This window comes from Syngnathoides biaculeatus, chromosome 13 (assembly GCF_019802595.1).
Source record: "Syngnathoides biaculeatus isolate LvHL_M chromosome 13, ASM1980259v1, whole genome shotgun sequence".
In the NCBI taxonomy this organism is placed as follows: Eukaryota; Metazoa; Chordata; class Actinopteri; order Syngnathiformes; family Syngnathidae; genus Syngnathoides; species Syngnathoides biaculeatus.
Window position 1 is genome coordinate 5,746,907 of NC_084652.1, and position 17,945 is coordinate 5,764,851.

The 17,945-nt window shown below is 44.2% G+C and overlaps 1 protein-coding gene across 9 annotated transcripts in view; it reads right to left on the bottom strand.

Moving 5' to 3' along the window:
* Positions 1–17,945, bottom strand: part of ralyl (RALY RNA binding protein like) — an 87,973-nt gene that overhangs the window by 36,759 nt on the left and 33,269 nt on the right. Inside the window, exon 1 of one of the 9 annotated variants that reach the window (XM_061839174.1) lies at positions 14,053–14,191. The exons of 5 other annotated variants lie outside the window; for them this stretch is intronic. In XM_061839174.1, the coding sequence (XP_061695158.1) occupies positions 14,053–14,081 (29 nt within the window). In that variant the 5' untranslated portion in view covers positions 14,082–14,191. Of the gene's footprint in view, positions 1–11,871; positions 12,082–14,052; positions 14,192–17,945 lie in introns of those variants that run through there. 3 more of the 9 variants (XM_061839175.1, XM_061839183.1, XM_061839178.1) reach the window with 3 other exon arrangements.

Below are 17,945 nucleotides of genomic sequence, written 5' to 3' on the forward strand. Positions count from 1 at the left end.
AAGTTTAATTTAATGACGTATGAAACAGACGACTAAGCCATCAGCAAAGAAGTCACATGAATGGTAAAAACTGCTGTATTTTCCGCACTATAAGGCGCACATAAAAACCTTTAATTTTCTCACAAAGGTGACGGTGCGCCGTATACGTGGATCAATATTGAGGCTTTAGTGCAACTCCATCTAAGGGATGCATAACGTAAACCCCAGCCTCTACTGTAGCGTCTATTCTATGCGCCTTATAATCCAGTGCGCCTTAAATATGAAAAAAATCTTAAAATAGGCCATTCATTGAAGGTGCGTCTTATAGTGCGGAAAATACGGTACTTTTGTCATTGTTTAGCAACAGCAAAGTGTTGATTGTTCATAAAATGTACAAATACACTTGAATTTAGTTTTAAAAATATTTTATAGGCTCTTTTGGAATTACATTTTAAAATATTTGCCGTTGGTGGCGCTCTCAGCTAAAAAGGTTCCCGACCCCTGATGTACTGTATCCTTTTAACCACCAACTCAGCCTTTCATCGCTCATCCGACCGACCACAACCCAAAGTTCCTCCGACTGAATCTATTCTTTCATTCAACCGGGTTCTGCTCCTCCCTCAGCATTTTCCTCGCAAACACTCCAAAGTTTAACAACTGTGAAACCATGAAAAATCTTTAACTTCCTCATTGTATTTACATATGAAATTTATGAACTCCTTTTGGAATCCAAAATCGAGAGTAATGGGGTTTTCAACTATTGTTGTTTGGTAACAAAAAAATGACTGTAATATCTCAACACTATCATTTATGAAATGACAATTTAAAATTCTGGTACAGATTTGAACAAGAATCATGAAAGTTGTTGTGATTTTGCCTTTGCGGGCCACATAAAATCATGCGGCGGGCCGGATCTGGCCCCCGGGCCTTGCATTTGACACCAGTGTCATAATGAAATCAAAACATTCCACAAAAATTGGTAATTAAATAAATAAAATCAACGGCAAAAAAATTCTCATCTTCAGAGAATAAAGTGAAAGCGTTACACGAAAGTCAAAAAGGAAAAAAATAAAATGAAAATGTGCCAATTTTCCAAGATGATTAATATTTCAAACATTAGACTTCAAAGTATAATTGATGATAAATTGATAGTTTCGACAGTATAATTGTAACCCCTAAAAATGTAACCCAAAAATTGTAAGAATTTGAAATGTGACAAAAATATCAGCCTAAAAGGTTCCCGACCCCCCCCGATCTACTGTACCCTTTAAACCACCAACTCAGCCTTTCATCGCTCATCCGACCGACCACAACCCATCGATCGTCCCGACTTCCAAAGTTCCTCCGACTGAATCCATTCTTTCATTCAAACGGGTTCTGCTCCCCCTTCCGCACTTTCCTCGCAAAGACTCCAAAGTTGCCGCGAATAATCAAAGGGTGGAGACAAAACTCCCCGTTTGGTTCCACGTTGACTTCCTGTCGGTGTGTAGCCGTCCTTCCTGTGGCTGTGCTCTCTCTCTCTCTCTCTCTCTCTCTCTCTCTCTCTCTCCCTCCCTCCCTCTCATTTATTTCCCTGCAGCTTTCCAATCTTCTCATCCTCTGCCTGCGCTCCTCCACCACCAAGAGCAGCAGGAGCAAGCATCGAGCGCCCGAGGCCGAGTCGAGTGTTATTTTCTCTTTAATCATCCTACAAGTGCTGCTTTATTCATGGCAAATTCCATCTGTTCTAACGGGCTTTGGCTGGCGCTTAAATACATGCCCCGCTTTTGCCGTAAAACATTCGAGTGGATTCCGAAGAATCGCCCGGCAAACGTGAAGCACACCGTTCGGGTCAGGAACGACGGATCTCTTCACGTTTTCATAGTTCCTTTTTAACTCGCGCTCGGTTCCCTCCCGATGCCCGACAGCAAAGAATCAAAAGATGTCATCTTTGTCCCGAGTGTTCACACCGTGTGGGCTTATGAGACGTTTACAAGACATCTAAGGACCTTTTCCCTGGCTTAAAAATATATTATTGCAGGTTGCCGCCGCCAACCACTTTCATTAGGTACATTTTCTATCTGGTAAGATTCACTTCATAAATTCCATCCAGAAAATGTGAAATCTGGATGATTCATATGAGGCGGCACAGTGATTCAGCTGGTAAAGCGTTGGCCTCACAGTTCTGAGGTCTCGCGTTCGATCCCGCACCCACCAGTGTAGAGTTTGCATGTTCTCCCCGTGCCTGCGTGGGTTTCCTCCGGGAACTCTGGTTTCCTCCCACAATCCCAAAAACATGCAACACTAATTGGACACTCTAAATTGCCCCTAGGTGTGATTGGGAGTGCGGCTGTTGTCTGTCTACATGGGCCCTGCGATTGGCCGGCAACCAGTTCAGGGTGTACCCCGCCTCCTGCCCGTTAACAGCTGGGATTGGCTCCAGCACTCCCTGCGACCCTTGTGAGGATAAGTGGTGAAGAAAATGGATGGATGGATGGAGTCACAATCAGAAGCGCACATTCTAGATCACTGGTGTCAAACTCAAGGCCCGGGGGGCCAGATCCGGCCCGCGACATGATTTTATGTGGCCCGCGGAGGAAAATCATGTATTATGACTTCCACGATTTTTGTTCAAATCTGCACCAAAATTTCCCATTGTCATATCCCAAGTGATAATAGTGAGATATTGCAAGCATTTTTGTGTTGCCAAACATCAACAATAGTGGAAAAAACCTTCCCTTGATTTATGATTCCAAAACTGCTTCATAAATTCCACATGTAAATATGATTAGGCGGTCAGAGATTTTTACGATTTCACAGTCATAACGGCCCTCTCAGGGTCACCGTAACTACAATGTGGCTCAGGACAAAGATGAGTTTGACACCCCTGTCCTAGACCGATGAGCAAAGTTGTTTTTTTTTTTCCCGCTGCCTTCTAACGTTGGCACGGCGTCAAAGTATGAAAATCATTTCGAGGAACGGTCATTTCCAAAAGTCAGCCTCGACTCCACTTTCACCGCTCGAGACAAAATTTAGACGACGTGTCTACTGCAAGAGTACGGCGTGGAAAAAGTCAACAGGTCAACGGGACTCATTTCTGAAAGCGGACAGAAAAGTCACCCATTTAAAAGCGGCCATTTTGCGGAATTCCTCCTGAAGAATTTGAGGCCCAAACGAGGCCCATTTGGACACCGCCGTCCTCCACAGATGGCGACGCTCAAACGGCGACGCTTTCCCCTGGCCATCAAAAGTGGGCGGAGAACGACATCAAAGTTGATGAGCGTTCCGAAGATTCATCACCATTCATCATCGCGCCCAACTTTAACGCCCGTTTGGCCCACTGGCCCCACCCCCTCTTTGATCCATCATGCTCAATGATTACATTTCATTTAGCGCTAATGTAGCCAAACTCCCCAATCCAATGTTTAATTTTGACTTAATACGTGTTGATCAGTTTCACTTCCGTGCCTTTGTGCGGAAGGTCACGAATTATACGCGGTCGGCACGAAGCACCAGCGCTTTTAATCGCTACCCTCCGCTTTTATGTAATTTGCCGCAGCGGTTTTTTTTTTTTTTCTTTCTATAATACTTCGTCGCATTTTATGACACGTCAGTCCATAAAAGCGGCGCGAGCGGACGTGCGCCGCGCCGTAGCTTTTAAATTAAGACAGTAAAAAAATGTAATTAGATTTGAGTCCACACTTAGTCCCTAATGCGTTTGGCTGCCATTCAAAGTAATTAGACGGGGGAAGGAAAAAAAAAAAAAAAAAAAAAAAAAAGATTATAGCAACGTGTCTGCGGTCTCGGGCGCTTTGATTCTTTCCACTTGTCTGTCACTGCGGTTTGATGATAGCGCAAGTGACATGTTTAATGTGTCACGGCAGACGGTTCATAAAGACGTCGGCAAATTAAACGCAACCTTATTTCGCGCTAATGATGACAGCGCAGGTGAGACGCTTTTGCTTTTGACGCGTCATTAAACGCGGCATATGTACCAAGTTGACCCGAAAATAACGCCTTCGTGTTCATATCCGGGCGGGCGGTATTTCTCTTGTTGTCATGGCAACATCAGAGCGCCGTCTTTGAGGTCTGTGGCAGGGGTCCTCAAAAGGTTGTCTACTTCACCTCTTATGAGAAAAGAGTAAATGTTTTTTTTTTTGGGGGTAGGGGGGACAACAACTTTTTTTAAAATTTATATTTATAAATTTCATTTTTTTTCCCATAATACCTTATTATTTTTGTCATATTTAAAATTCTTACATTTTTTGTATTACATTTTTAGGGGTTACAATTATAATGTCTAAACTATCACTTTATGATCAATAAGACTTTGAAGTCCAATGTTTAAAATATCAATAATCTTGGAAAATTGGCACATTTTAATTTTACTTTTTTCCTTTTTGACTTTCTCATAATGCTTTCACTTTATTCTCTGAAAATGAGAAGTTTTTTTGCCATTGATTTTATGGATTTAATTTCCAATTTTTTGTGGAACATTTTGATTTCATTATGACACAGGTGTCAAATACAAGGCCAGGGGCCATATCCGGGCCGCTGCATGATTTTATGTGGCCCGCGAAGGCAAAATCATGTGGAACAACTTTCATCATTTTTGTTCAAATCTGTACCAGAATTTCAAATAGTCATATCATAAATTATAACGTTGAAATATTACTAGCATTATTGTGTGTCCAAACAACAATCGTTGAAAAACCCATTACTCTCGATTTCTAACTCCAAAAGGAGTTCATAAATTTTATATGTAAATATGATGAGGCGGTTAAAGATTTTTTATGGTTTCACAGTTGTAACGGGCCTCTGAGGGGAACCGTAAGTAAAATGTGGCCCGCGAAAAAAATGAGTTTGACACCCCTGCATTATGATATTGTCAGTTTAATCTTATAAAATTGCCTTTTTATTGTCATTTTTTTAATTAAGGGGTTATCCCTTACAAAACGGTGAAGTAGTATTTCAGTGTAGTAGTCGGAAAAAGACAAAAATCATAAAATGACCGTTTTAAAATACAATGTGTTTCTCGTGATATTTGAAAAGGTAAAATTGGTTTTATTCCCTCATAAAATGATGACTTGTCCACTTGATCTTTATAATGCAATCTCCGAAAATGATCACTTTTCCCACTTTAAAATAAAAACTTTCTAGTACAATGCTTGCATTTTATCATCCCACAATTACAGCATTTTGTTTTCATTTTTCCTTTTTTTTTATATTTTTTTTATTTTGTGTGGTCCTCAAAAAGTGGCCTCTGGTCCAGGTCTGGCCCCAGATGCGTCTTTTACGTGGCCTTTTTCACTCACGACCTTTGACCTAAGCGGACCGACTCGGGCACCTCGTCATCTCTTCTGCCACTCAGGAGATTTAGTATTTCATTTATTTATGCATTTATTTTTTGGCTCCCCCTCGACATTGCGTTATATTCTAAACGTGCCAGCATGACTCTCCTCTCCTCTTCCCGCCTTTGCCTTCCGCCACCGTTGCCAGGAGTAACGTTAGTAAGCAACAGTCTTCTTTTGACTTTCTTCTCAAATAAGCTTTGAGGATCTCGGAGACTCATGAATATGGCAAAGGATTTGCTTTTGATGTGTTTTTCCTTCTTTTCTTTGGCAGAGCTTGAAGCGAGTAGGAACTTCTTTGCTGCTATTATTCGCAGGCCCGTTTTAACGAGTGGTCGACGGACGGAGGGAAAAGTGTTTAAAAACTCGTCATTAAAGGCGTCCACACGGAATTGTTAAAAATTCTGCCTTTGACTATCAGTAATTTAGCAGTCTATTATTATGCTTGCAGGCTTAAATGAAATGAAAAAAATGTTCGCAAAGCATTTTTCATTGTAAACTTGTATTTTACTTTTCCGATCTATTCATAACATTTCAACATTTTATTTTTGTAAAATTATCATTTCATTCAGTTGTTTTGACAAAAAATAAATGTAATTATCAGATCTAGGCTCTGTCCAAACTTTCTTCCCACAATATTTGAATTTTAGTGTCCATCCAGCCATCATTTTCTTAGCCGCTTATCCACACACGGGTGACGGGAGTGCTGGAGCCTATCCCAGATGTCAATGGGCAGGAGGTGGAGTACACCTTGAACTGCTTGCAAGCCAATCGCAGGGCAGAATTTTGGTGTCATTAAACAAAATATTTAACAATTGCCATTGTACTTTTTTTAAGCTGAGCCACCATGCCGCCTGGTTGTTACTCATTTCCGCAAATCCCCATGTGGGAGTTTCTAAAAGGTAGGTGTGATTGTGAGTTCGACTGTTGTCTATCTGTATGTGCCCTGCGATTGGCTGGCGACCAGTTCAGGGTGTACCCTCCTCCCTCCGGCTTGTTGACAGCTGGGATAGGCTCCAGCACTCCCCGCGACCCTCGTGAGGATAAGCGGCGAAGAAAATGGATGGATGGATAATTTCTAGGATGAATAACACTGAAATATATGCGTCACATGAAAATGGCAGACTTCGTATTCAAGTATGGTCTTAAAAATACATGACATCATGTTAAAAACAAACCAGGGTCCTTGTAATCAGAACTTTCCATTATTCATTTGTTTCCCGTTCCCTTGCTGAAAGCGCAAACGACTCGGCTAATGCATGCCAGCAACATTCCGACACTCAATTAGCAATTTAGGGGCTTAATGAATAGACGCCCTCGCCGGGCCGTGTCGCTCCCGGCGGATTTTCTAATCCCCCCCTCCCCCACACACAAACCACCCTTTTGCACGGTAAACAGCGGCTAATGCGGCAGGGACCCAACAACGCTGCCTGTTATTGTGGGAATATAATAAGGCACTGCTGTAGCTCTGTTGTTTACCACGTCAACGCTGACACAACTGGCGAGCGCTAATGTGCAACACGGACTCATTAGAAATAAGAGGACGCGTTTGAAGCCCGGGCTCAAATCGAAAAACTTTTTCAGAACCATTTTGGATCACTCGAGGCCATCTACTCGTGCTGGTGCTTGTTTCATCTCGGTAGGCTTCTACTTCATGTTTTCGTGCGACCGGGAGGAGTGCGGTCCATTTGAATGCATCTGGTTTTCTTTTGCTTCCTCTATTTTATTCCCATTTCTGTTGGCTCGGTAGGACTCTTAGCTGAGATAGTGAGTTTACTTTTTGTTAGGAATGGACTTTCATTTGCATCTTCTTTGACTCTGTTCATTTTATTAAAGGAGAATCCAGTGCTTTGCATGAACAGTGTATCCAATAGTTCATGTAATATCTACTCTATTTTGACAATGTGATGTTAAATCCTCTCTCATTTAATAGTGCTTTGAAAAGATTTTTTGCAACAATTTTCAGGGGCACTGCCATTTTTGCAAGTCACATGACCTACCTAGATGGATGTGACGTGTTACGTGCCGTTCCAAACGTCGGATGCCGAAGCTAGCCTAAAGGCTTCCGCCGCCACCGAAGCTCGGCTAAAGGCATCCGCCGCCTGGAAGCTCGGCTCGCGGCCCGCCGCCGGAGCTCGCTCGTCCAACTTTGCGTCATTCCCGTCCGAAGAACCATCTCGCCTCCCCGTAAGTCGAAGCTCGACTCGCGGCCTCCCCGCCTGAGCTTGTGCCAGCGGAGGCTTGTAGCCTAGCTTCGGCGGCCGGAGCTAACGGCCTTCGCCGCCTGGAACCTCAGCTCGCGGCCTCCCCGCCGGAGCTCGTGGCGGCGGAGGCTTGTAGCCTAGCTTCGGCATCCGGAGCTAACGGCCTTCGCCGCCTGGAACCTCGGCTCACGGCCGCCGCCGGAGCTCGCCTGTCAGACTTCGCGTTGTTGCCGTCCGGAAAACCATCCGCAGCTACTGGCCGAGAGCTCCCGGGGGCCTTTGCTTACGCAATTATGGCGCGCGTAGGCCTCCGAGTAGTCAGACTCCGCCTCATTCCGCCCGAAAAACCATCCGAATATTCAACATTAATTACAGCCACAGGTTCAAATCTGTATAATGCAGCCCTATGGGGGCACAAACCAGTGCAATCTGTAGGCCGGTCCCAAGACCGGATAAATGCAGAGGGTTGCGTCAGAAGTTTGGGAGCAGGGTTTAAATTATTCTACCACGGAGTAGATGGGAAGAGAAATGGAGTAGGGGTTATTTTAAAGGAAGAGCTGGCTAAGAATGTCTTGGAGGTGAAAAGAGTATCAGATCGAGTGATGAGACTAAAATTTGAAATTGAGGGTGTTATGTATAATGTGGTTAGCGGCTATGCACCACAGGTAGGATGTGACCTAGAGTTGAAAGAGAAATTCTGGAAGGAACTAGATGAAGTAGTTCTGAGCATCCCAGACAGCGAGAGAGTTGTGATTGGTGCAGATTGTAATGGACATATGGTAAAGGAAACAGGGGCGATGAAGAAGTGAGGGTAAGTACGGCATCCAGGAAAGGAACTTTGAAGGGCAGATGGTGGTGGACTTTGCAAAAAGGATGGAGATGGCTGTAGTGAACACTTATTTCCAAAAGAGGGAGGAACATATAGTGACCTACAAGAGCGGCGGTAGAACCACGCAGGTAGATTATATTTTGTGCAGACGATGTAATCTGAAGGAGGTTACTGACTGTAAAGTAGTGGTAGGGGAGAGTGTAGCTCGACAGCATAGGATGGTAGTATGTAGGATGATTCTGGTGGTGGGTAGGAAGATTAAGAAGACAAAGGTAGAGCAGAGAACCATGTGGTGGAAGCTGAGAAAGGAAGAATGTTGTGCGGCCTTCCGGAAAGAGGTGAGACAGGCTCTCGATGGACAACCGAAGCTCCCGGAAGACTGGACGACGACAGCCAAGGTGATCAGAGAGACAGGCAGGAGAGTACTTGGTGTGTCATCTGGTAGGAAAGGGGAGAAGGAGACTTGGTGGTGGAACCCCAAAATACAGGGAGTCATACAAGGAAAGAGATTAGCGAAGAAGAAGTGGGATACTGAGAGGACTGAGGAGAGGCGAAAGGAGTACATCGAGATGCGACGTAGGGCAAAGGTAGAGGTGGCAAAGGCTAAACAAGAGGCATATGAAGACATGTACACCAGGTTGGACACGAAAGAAGGAGAAAAGGATCTCTACAGGTTGGCCAGACAGAGGGATAGAGATGGGAAGGATGTGCAGCAGGTAAGGGTGATTAAGGATAGAGATGGAAATGTGTTGACTGGTGCCGGTAGTGTGTGCTAAATAGATGGAAAGAATACTTTGAGAAGTTGATGAATGAAGAAAATGAGAGAGAAGGAAGAGTTGAAGAGGCAAGAGTGAAGGACCAGGAAGTGGAAATGATTACTAAGGGGGAAGTCAGAAAGGCATTACAAAGGATGAAAAATGGGAAGGCAGTTGGTCCTGATGACATACCGGTAGAGGTATGGAAGCAATTTGGAGAGATGGCTATGGAGTTTTTGACCAACTTATTCAACAGAATACTAGCGGGCGAAAAGATGCCTGAAGAATGGAGGAAAAGTGTTCTAGTTCCCATTTTTAAGAACAAAGGGGATGTTCAGAGCTGTGGGAACTATAGAGGAATAAAGTTGATGAGCCACACAATGAAGTTATGGGAAAGAGTAGTGGAGGCTAGACTCAGGACAGAAGTAAGTATCTGCGAGCAACAGTATGGTTTCATGCCTAGAAAGAGTACCACAGATCCATTATTTGCCTTGAGGATGCTCGTGGAAAAGTACAGAGAAGGTCAGAAGGAGCTACATTGTGTCTTTGTGGACCTAGAGAAAGCCTATGACAGAGTACCAAGAGAGGAACTGTGGTACTGCATGCGTAAGTCTGGTGTGGCAGAGAAGTATGTTAAAATAGTACAGGACATGTATGATGGTAGCAGAACAATGGTGAGGTGTGCCTTAGGTGTGACAGAGGAATTTAAGGTGGAGGTGGGACTGCATCAGGGATCAGCTCTGAGCCCCTTCCTGTTTGCAGTGGTAATGGATAGGCTGACAGATGAGGTTAGACTGGAATCCCCTTGGACCATGATGTTCGCAGATGATATTGTCATATGCAGTGAAAGCAGGGAGCATGCAGAGGAACAATTGGAAAGATGGAGACATGCACTGGAAAGGAGAGGAATGAAGATTAGCCGAAGTAAAACAGAATATATGTGCGTGAATGAGAAAAGTAGAGGGGGAAGAGTGAGGCTACAGGGAGAAGAGATAGCGAGGGTGGACGACTTCAAATACTTGGGGTCAACAATACAGAGCAATGGAGAGTGTGGTCAGGAAGTGAAGAAACGGGTCCAAGCAGGTTGGGACAGCTGGCGAAAAGTGTCTGGTGTGTTATGCGACAGAAGAGTGTCTGCTAGGATGAAGGGCAAAGTTTACAAAACAGTGGTGAGGCCGGCCATGATGTACGGATTAGAGACGGTGGCACTGAAGAAACAACAGGAAGCTGAACTGGAGGTGGCAGAAATGAAGATGTTGAGGTTCTCGCTCGGAGTGACCAGGTTGGATAGGATTAGAAATGAGCTCATTAGAGGGACAGCCAAAGCTGGATGTTTTGGAGACAAGATTCGAGAGAGCAGACTTCGATGGTTCGGACATGTTCAGAGGCGACAGAGTGAGTATATTGGTAGAAGGATGCTGAGGATGGAGCTCCCAGGCAAAAGAACGAGAGGAAGACCAAAGAGAAGGTTTATGGATGTGGTGAGGGAAGACATGAGGGCAGTTGGGGTTAGAGAGGAAGATGCAGGAGATAGGCTAAGATGGCAAAAGATGACACGCTGTGGCGACCCCTAACGGGACAAGCCGAAAGGAAAAGAAGAAGAAGAAGTTCAAATCTGTATGGAAGTATTCCTCCGTCTTCCCGATCAACCGATACTGCTATTTCTTCATCAGATGAGGATAAATCTGAGAAATCGGCGCTGGGCATAAATGGCGTCCCATGTAATCGAGCCTTTGTTGCGGCACGGTACACGTCACATCCACGCACGTAGGTCATGTGACTCGCGAAAACGGCAGCGCCCCTGAAAATTCGTAATTGTCAATGAAAATCTTCTTAAAACACGCATAAATGAGAGAGGATTTAACATCACATTGTCAAAATAGGGTACATATTACGTGACCAATTGCATACGCTGTTCATGCAAAGCACTGGATTTCCCGTTTAAAGGGAATGGAAGGACTGCAATGCACCTTTTTGCAAATTTTATACAGTTTTTATGCTAAATCTTAAATCCGTTATGAAGGAAAGGTTTTATTTTTCGAATATTTGCAAAAAATAATCAGACGTTGCTGGATTCGCCGGAAACGAAGCGGAAACAGACGATCGTCAGAAACTAGGTCAAAGCTCGCAGACTTTTAAGCCATAAAGACTTATATTTTTTAGTAAAAACATTGAACAGGATATGTATTTTATGGAACAGTTGAACATATATTTTCGTCTAGATTAGATAATTTGCGTTAGAAATTACACATTCCATACACTTTGTAGGATTGTTCCCCTCATGTTTGTTTTTCATGGCCATGCTTGTCAGCTGAACAAAGGACTTTGATGTAGATTTTTAAGTCAACCATGCGGTCCATTTAAGTCCATTTGTCTGCGCTGCTAGTGGTTTTATTTTGGTAGATTTTCCACTTCCCGATTTAAATCTTCTGTGAGTGGTGCGGTGCATTTCAGTCCATCTGCTTGGAATGTTTGACAAGAACGCGCCGTGACCAAAACACACATTAGCTTCTCGCATTAAAGGCAAACTGCCGGGTGATCAAAACGGCAGAAAAGGGAGGGGAAGTAGAGTAATAGGTGAGGGTGAAAGTTCTGAAAGGCGAAACATTTGCAATGCCAAGCTACTTCAATGGCCTTAGAAGTCGACTATCAAAGACGAAGAACCGAGGCGTGCATCAAGCGAGGTTGGTGGATATTAGCTTATAAATTATTACTGTCTTCTTTTTTTTTTATGTTCCCTACATCAGCCCCGGTCATTTACATATTACTCATACCTTTAATGAACTGCCTTTTTGGAGCAGCGAGCTGCTGTTTGGCGGCGTTTGCAGGTGGGCCCGTGACCGCGCCGACCTCCCGTAAAGAGAATACATCACGATTTCAATCAGCCTCGTCGCTCACTTTCCCGCTGAATTTATGGCAGCGCAGCGAGGCGTGGCGACCCGGGCGAGGGGCAGGGGGTCGGCGGGGGGGTTGGCCTACCCGTCGCTTAAAATGAGCCACGGTTGCCGTAATCTGATTGGAAGCAACCTATAGCCTCGCCCCGGCCGACAACAGCCGGGAGATAAAAGTAGCGGGACCTATAGAGGGAGCGTTACCAGTGCAACACCGCTCGCTATCGCGTCCCTTCTCATCATAGCCGCTTGATTTTTATCGCAGAATTGTTTTTTTTTTTGTGTGTGTTTCATTACATATCACCAACTTGATCTGAGAGGTCCACACTGGTGCTGCATTCAAGACTGCTAGAAAATCCCCCAAAATCTCACACTGTTCACAGATGATACAAATCTAAATCCTTTGTTAACAAAGAGTTGGACATTATCGGCGCCGGATGAGCGCGTTATCGAGCCTAAGGTGGAAAAGGAAGTAGAAAGTTACCCAAATAAAATCAATGGGCGTACAAACAGATGGACTCCAAATGCACCACACCGCTCGCAGAAGCTCCCAATCAAAGTTCAGTTCTCACAAAAAGATCAACATTATCAGCTGCTGCTGAGTCCAATTAGGGAACAAAACAGGAAATGAGTACCTACTAAAATAAAAGCCACCAAACACATAAAAGCCAAATTGAAATAATTTTGTTCACATAAAGTTTGGTTGAATGGAGTCTTATCATGGGACTAAAACAAAACGAAGTAGGAACCTGTCAAAATAAAACCAGTAGCAACACAAACAGATGGACACAAATCAACCACAGCAGTCCGAGAAGATCCAAATCAAAGTCCGTGGTTGATAAAAAAGCTGGATTGTTCCTGGCTGAAAGGTCTATCTATTGTGGGAAAAAGGAAGCTGGAAACTACCAAAGCAAAACCGGTATGAGCACAAACATCCATCCACCCATTTTCTGAGCTGCTTATCCTTATGAGGGTCACGGTAGCGCCTATCCTAGCTATCTCTAGGCAGGAGGCAGGGTACACCCTGAACTGGTTGCTGGACAATCACAGGGCACATCAAGACAGATAACAGTTGCACTCACAATCACACCTAGGGGCAATTTAGTGCATCCAATTATTGTTGCATATTTTTGGGATGTGGGAGGAAACCGGAGTGCCCGAAAGAAACCCACACAGGTACGGGGAGAACATACAAACTCCACACAGGGAGAGGCCGGGATTTGAACCCAGGACCTCTGAAATGTGAGGCAGACAAAGAGCCAAGTCAAACTTCTTTAACCAGAACCAGCGGCTGCCCACGGTGCTTGATTGGTTAAGGGACTTAGGAAGCCAATGAGAATAGAAACAAAAACTACAAGTAGAAACCTCCAAGAATAAAACCATACTCCACAAAACACTGATCGCCTCACTTCATATTTCGCCTTTCTCATGAAAATGCCCCTTTTTTTCTATAAAAACGACTTTTTGCAGATACAAAACATAGTCAGGCAATTACCGTGGTGTTTCTCGTTATACTTTGTTTCGACTCTGGTAAGATGTGTTAGGTAATTTTGTTTCTCTAGACCAGGTACTGATCTGGAACCAGATGCCTTTCTATGCAGAAGTATGTACATAATAAGGCCAGTATGCCAGTTCTGACACTAAAATATCATTCCTAGTCGTATCAAAAAATGTACATGCAGTTCCAGTGATATTATCAATGTGTAAAATCATACAAAAGAGAGAAACTGCCACATTTGCTTCTAGCGCAAGGTTAGCAATCACATGAAGAACGGCTAGCAATGTAGTTCCTTTAAAGTGTTCCTTAAAAAAAAAAAAAAGAAAAAACCTGAGTCACCCTTTTTGACACTCCACTACTTGTCTTTCATCCATCATCCAAAAGGTCAATCCCGTCCCAAATCCCGACTTTGAGCTGGCGTTTTACCTCCCCGAACTTTAGCATATTTGGCTAGGAGCTTATTATTTCCTGCTCTCGTGGCCCACTTAGTGAAGCCTGGTGAAGGACAGGTTATACAGTATTTAGTAGCAGACGTGGCGAGGAAATACGACATATGCGGATGTCACCTGGAGGTCTGCCATCCCTCGTCTTTCATACTGGCACGAAGAAGAATAATCCCCGTCTCTCTCCTTTGTCAAGCAGAATCTATATCCTTTGAAATGATGTAATTCCTGAATCAAAATTGACGGCAAAGGCTGCTCCCGCCTAATGTTCCCTGGGGCCATTTTGCTAAGACGAATTCTTTTTCCGTGAAAGTGCAAGCAAAAGAAAGCCTCGTGCTGAAACATCTTTTAGAGGTTCTTTAAAATTGAATTTCAAGAAAACTGTGGAAGGGGAATTTTCTCGACTCTGACGAGGAAAAGTACAGCAAAACCGGAGGAGGACCTTTGCCGAATGTATTCACCTGAAAACGGAGGTGTCCACATCAGTCTCCAAAAGACCAAAGAAGATGGCAGACCTCCACAAAAGCCCACGTGTTCAAGAAAATGAGAACTGGTATTCTCGTGCTAATACCGGTTTAAATATGGTTCACATTCGAGTTGATTTGATAGGACTCTCATCCAGTTTTTTGTAAACAAAGTGCTGGTGTTGATTTTCTTCTGGTAGAGTTTTAACTTCTTAGCTTTGTTGACATTCTTGTGGCTTGCTTGACATTTTCAGTCAAGGCCAGTACCATCCAGAGTATCAGAAAAATTGTTAACAAATCTTTTGATAGAACTTTCATCCGGAGCTGCTGATATTGAACAACTTTTTGATTACTCATTTTTTGTTTACTCATTTGAGTCCATCTGAGTGCATTGCTACAGGTTGTGTTTGAGTAGTTTCAAGTTCCTGTTGGATTGATAGGACTGGCAGATGGAGCCCGTAGGAACCAGTTCTTTGTGAGCAAAGGACTTTGATTTGAAACTTTTGTCATCAATGTTGTGTTTTTGATCCCTTTCATTTATGCTGCTTCTGAATTTACTTTGATAGTTCTTTTTTTCTAGTTGTTTTGATATCCCTCAACTATCAAATGTTTTTGTGAGCAAAGAACTTCTCCGACTTGTACGGTGCACTTGAATCCATCAGTTTTTGATGTTTGACAAGAAGGAGCACCGAATAAAGATGTAGACTGCGCCGTTAGTTTCTTGCACTTTGTTCTTTCTGACGGGAGCGGAGCATTTGAGTCCATCTGTTGTTTTTGCTGTTTAACAACAACGTGCAGAGAATGAAGCTGCGATGTTGGCTTCTTGCGCTCGTTTATTTTTCTTGCACTAGTTTTTTCTGTGACTGGAGTAGAGAATTTGAGAGTATCTGTTGGTGTAGTTTGAAACGAAAATGCACTGAGCGGTGACTGTGACGTTACCTCCTTGCAATAGTTTTCTTCTTAAGGCTAGTTTTCTTCTTGCGCTATCGCTATCTTCTGTGACCCATGTGGTGCATTTCGATCCTTCTGTTTGTGATGTGATGAAAAAGCAACACAGAGTAACGGTCCAGACTGCGGCATTAGCTTTTTTGAAATAGTTTCCTCCTGTGACTGGCTGAAGTGCTGCATTTCGAGTTCACGTTTGCGCCGTGGGAGAAGAAAGAGAAACATTAGCTTCTTGCGCTACTTTTCTTCTGTGACTGGAGTGGCATATTTAAGCAAAGATGTAGACTGCTAAATTAGCATCTGGCCGTAGTTGACTTCTACTGAGTTTGTCCGTTGTTTGTGCATTTTAACAAGGAGGTGCACCGAGTCACGAGGTAGACTACAAAGTTACATTTTTGTGGTTTACAAGAAATGATTATAGTTGTTTTTGTGAAGATATGGCTCATACCTATATTGTGCACATCCTCTCATTGTGTCACCAAAGTTACGCACTGGCAAATCCATATACACGGCTAAATCGTTTTCCCCCATTGTCAGATTAAGAAATAGTCTTTCTAAAAGGAACACAAGAAGCCATTGTGTCCATGTGAATTCTCATTTTGTGTCTTATCTGGGGATGAAACCTCCTTTTTGAGCCCGGTGAATGGGGGTCACGAAGCTTGAAATAGCATCAGACTCGTGCGTGCGGCGCGGCGGCGAGGGCAGGGGTTAGTGAGCAAAGACGCTCCAGACGCTGAGGCGAGAATGGGGCGTAATAAAGTCCTGGCGGCTGCCCACGGTGCGGAAATCAAACGCCATCTCCTCTTTAAAAAAAAAAAAAAAGAAGAAGTGGGGGGGGGGAATGAAAAGATGCCGGTGCTGAGATGAAGACGCCGCGGGGCTAATGGCACAGCCTCGCGACAGACGGCGCTCACACACTGAGTCTGTTGTTTGTGAAAAGACGACCGGGAGCCGTGTTGAAAGATATGTTTTAGTGTGGAGAAAGAAGAGCGGAGCTCTAATGGGGGAACGGTGGCCATTGGCACATGTATAATGAAACACGATGCCAGTGGCGCGCTTGTAAACGCTGACATTCTCGCAGCCGATCCGTCCATCGGAAGGATGCCTCCCTTTCCTGGTCGTCGGACTCCCTTGCGTGTTATCTTCCACGTGCAGGCGTGCAAAAAAAGAAAACGAGAAAATAATCTCTATTGTGACCTTTCAACTGGATCAAAAGTTGTTTTATTTTCCACCCCTGTACATTCCCAGCAGAAAACGGAAGGGTTGGTGGTAAATGGCCAACCCGCGACAGCACAAAAAAATAAAAATACAAATCTGAAGAAATAGGGATCCAATATTATCCGTGCTTCCTGGTAGGTAGAACATATTGCCGTTTGGTTGACATGTGCAGTACTTTGGCTAAATCTCTGACACCAAGAGCGTCTGGTGTCTAAATCACATATGTAGTACTCATGCCTCCGAGGCATTGGTTTGGTAAATCAGGGGTCCTGAGTTCGTATCTCACTGGGGGCTCAAACTCCCCAAGAGGGGTTGTGTCAGGAAGGGCATCCGGCGTAAAAACTCTGCCGAACAAATGCGAGCGTTCATCTGAGAAGTCACACTGTGGCGACCCCTAACGGGACAAGCCGAGAGAAACTTGGTAGTCGTGCCTCCATTCCAGTTCACCTACAGAATTGCACGGTTGTCACTTGTTCCTTGGCTCCATGCAGTTAGGTTACCCTTACGGCTGACCTTCCTACTTCTGACGCCCAACTAAGAGTGTGGTACCTAGCGCAAGTACACAATAGTCAAGCCCTTTTTCCAATTTCATAGAGCCTCCGTTGCATTCGCTTCTACTGTCACGCAGGTCCATTTAACCGGCCACCTGAAAGATGGTGTTGGAGGACGCTTAATTTCGGGTAGTACCCAAATAAAGGCTGGAGACGATGAACAATTTCTTCAAAGAATTTACCGACAGAGTATTCCGGGCACTTATGAGTTACAGACAATGGCTGTAGAGAGCAGCTCACAAGTGCAAAGCTCCAGAGAGAGCACACATCCTTTATCTTGTCTTAATTTCGGACCATGGGTGGTGTTATTGCACAACATCGGGTCCTTGTACTTAGACAAAGGCTTTCTGTCTCAACCGGTTCTCGCTGGCAATGCATTATTACAAAGTTTCTAGTATACAATTCAGCAAGGTGAGCCTACATGCAGAGGTGCGCGATATCACTCAAGGACACATCTGGCTACAGAACAGAGCCCCAGTGAGGACATGAGGAAATTATGCAGTCATGACTAAATATGGGCACAAGACACACTTGAATGGCTTCACAACAGAGCATCCCACTTCTGACACCAAAGCTAGCTCGATCATGAAAATGCACAGTCGTGGTTCCTGTTCCATTCCATGCCTCAATGCTAATGGACAAAAGCGGACATTTGGCGCTGCATGTTCTGTTAGCCAAGCGTCCTCTTTTGGGTGTGGTTCCACTGTTAGCATCCCACTTCTCACGTCATTATTTTCGATGTTGAAGAACCTGTCCGGTGACGACGACAGAAAGTGCACACTAAGGACGAAAGACCACACTCCCGAGGTAATTATTTGCACCTTTCCAAGGGGCCAAA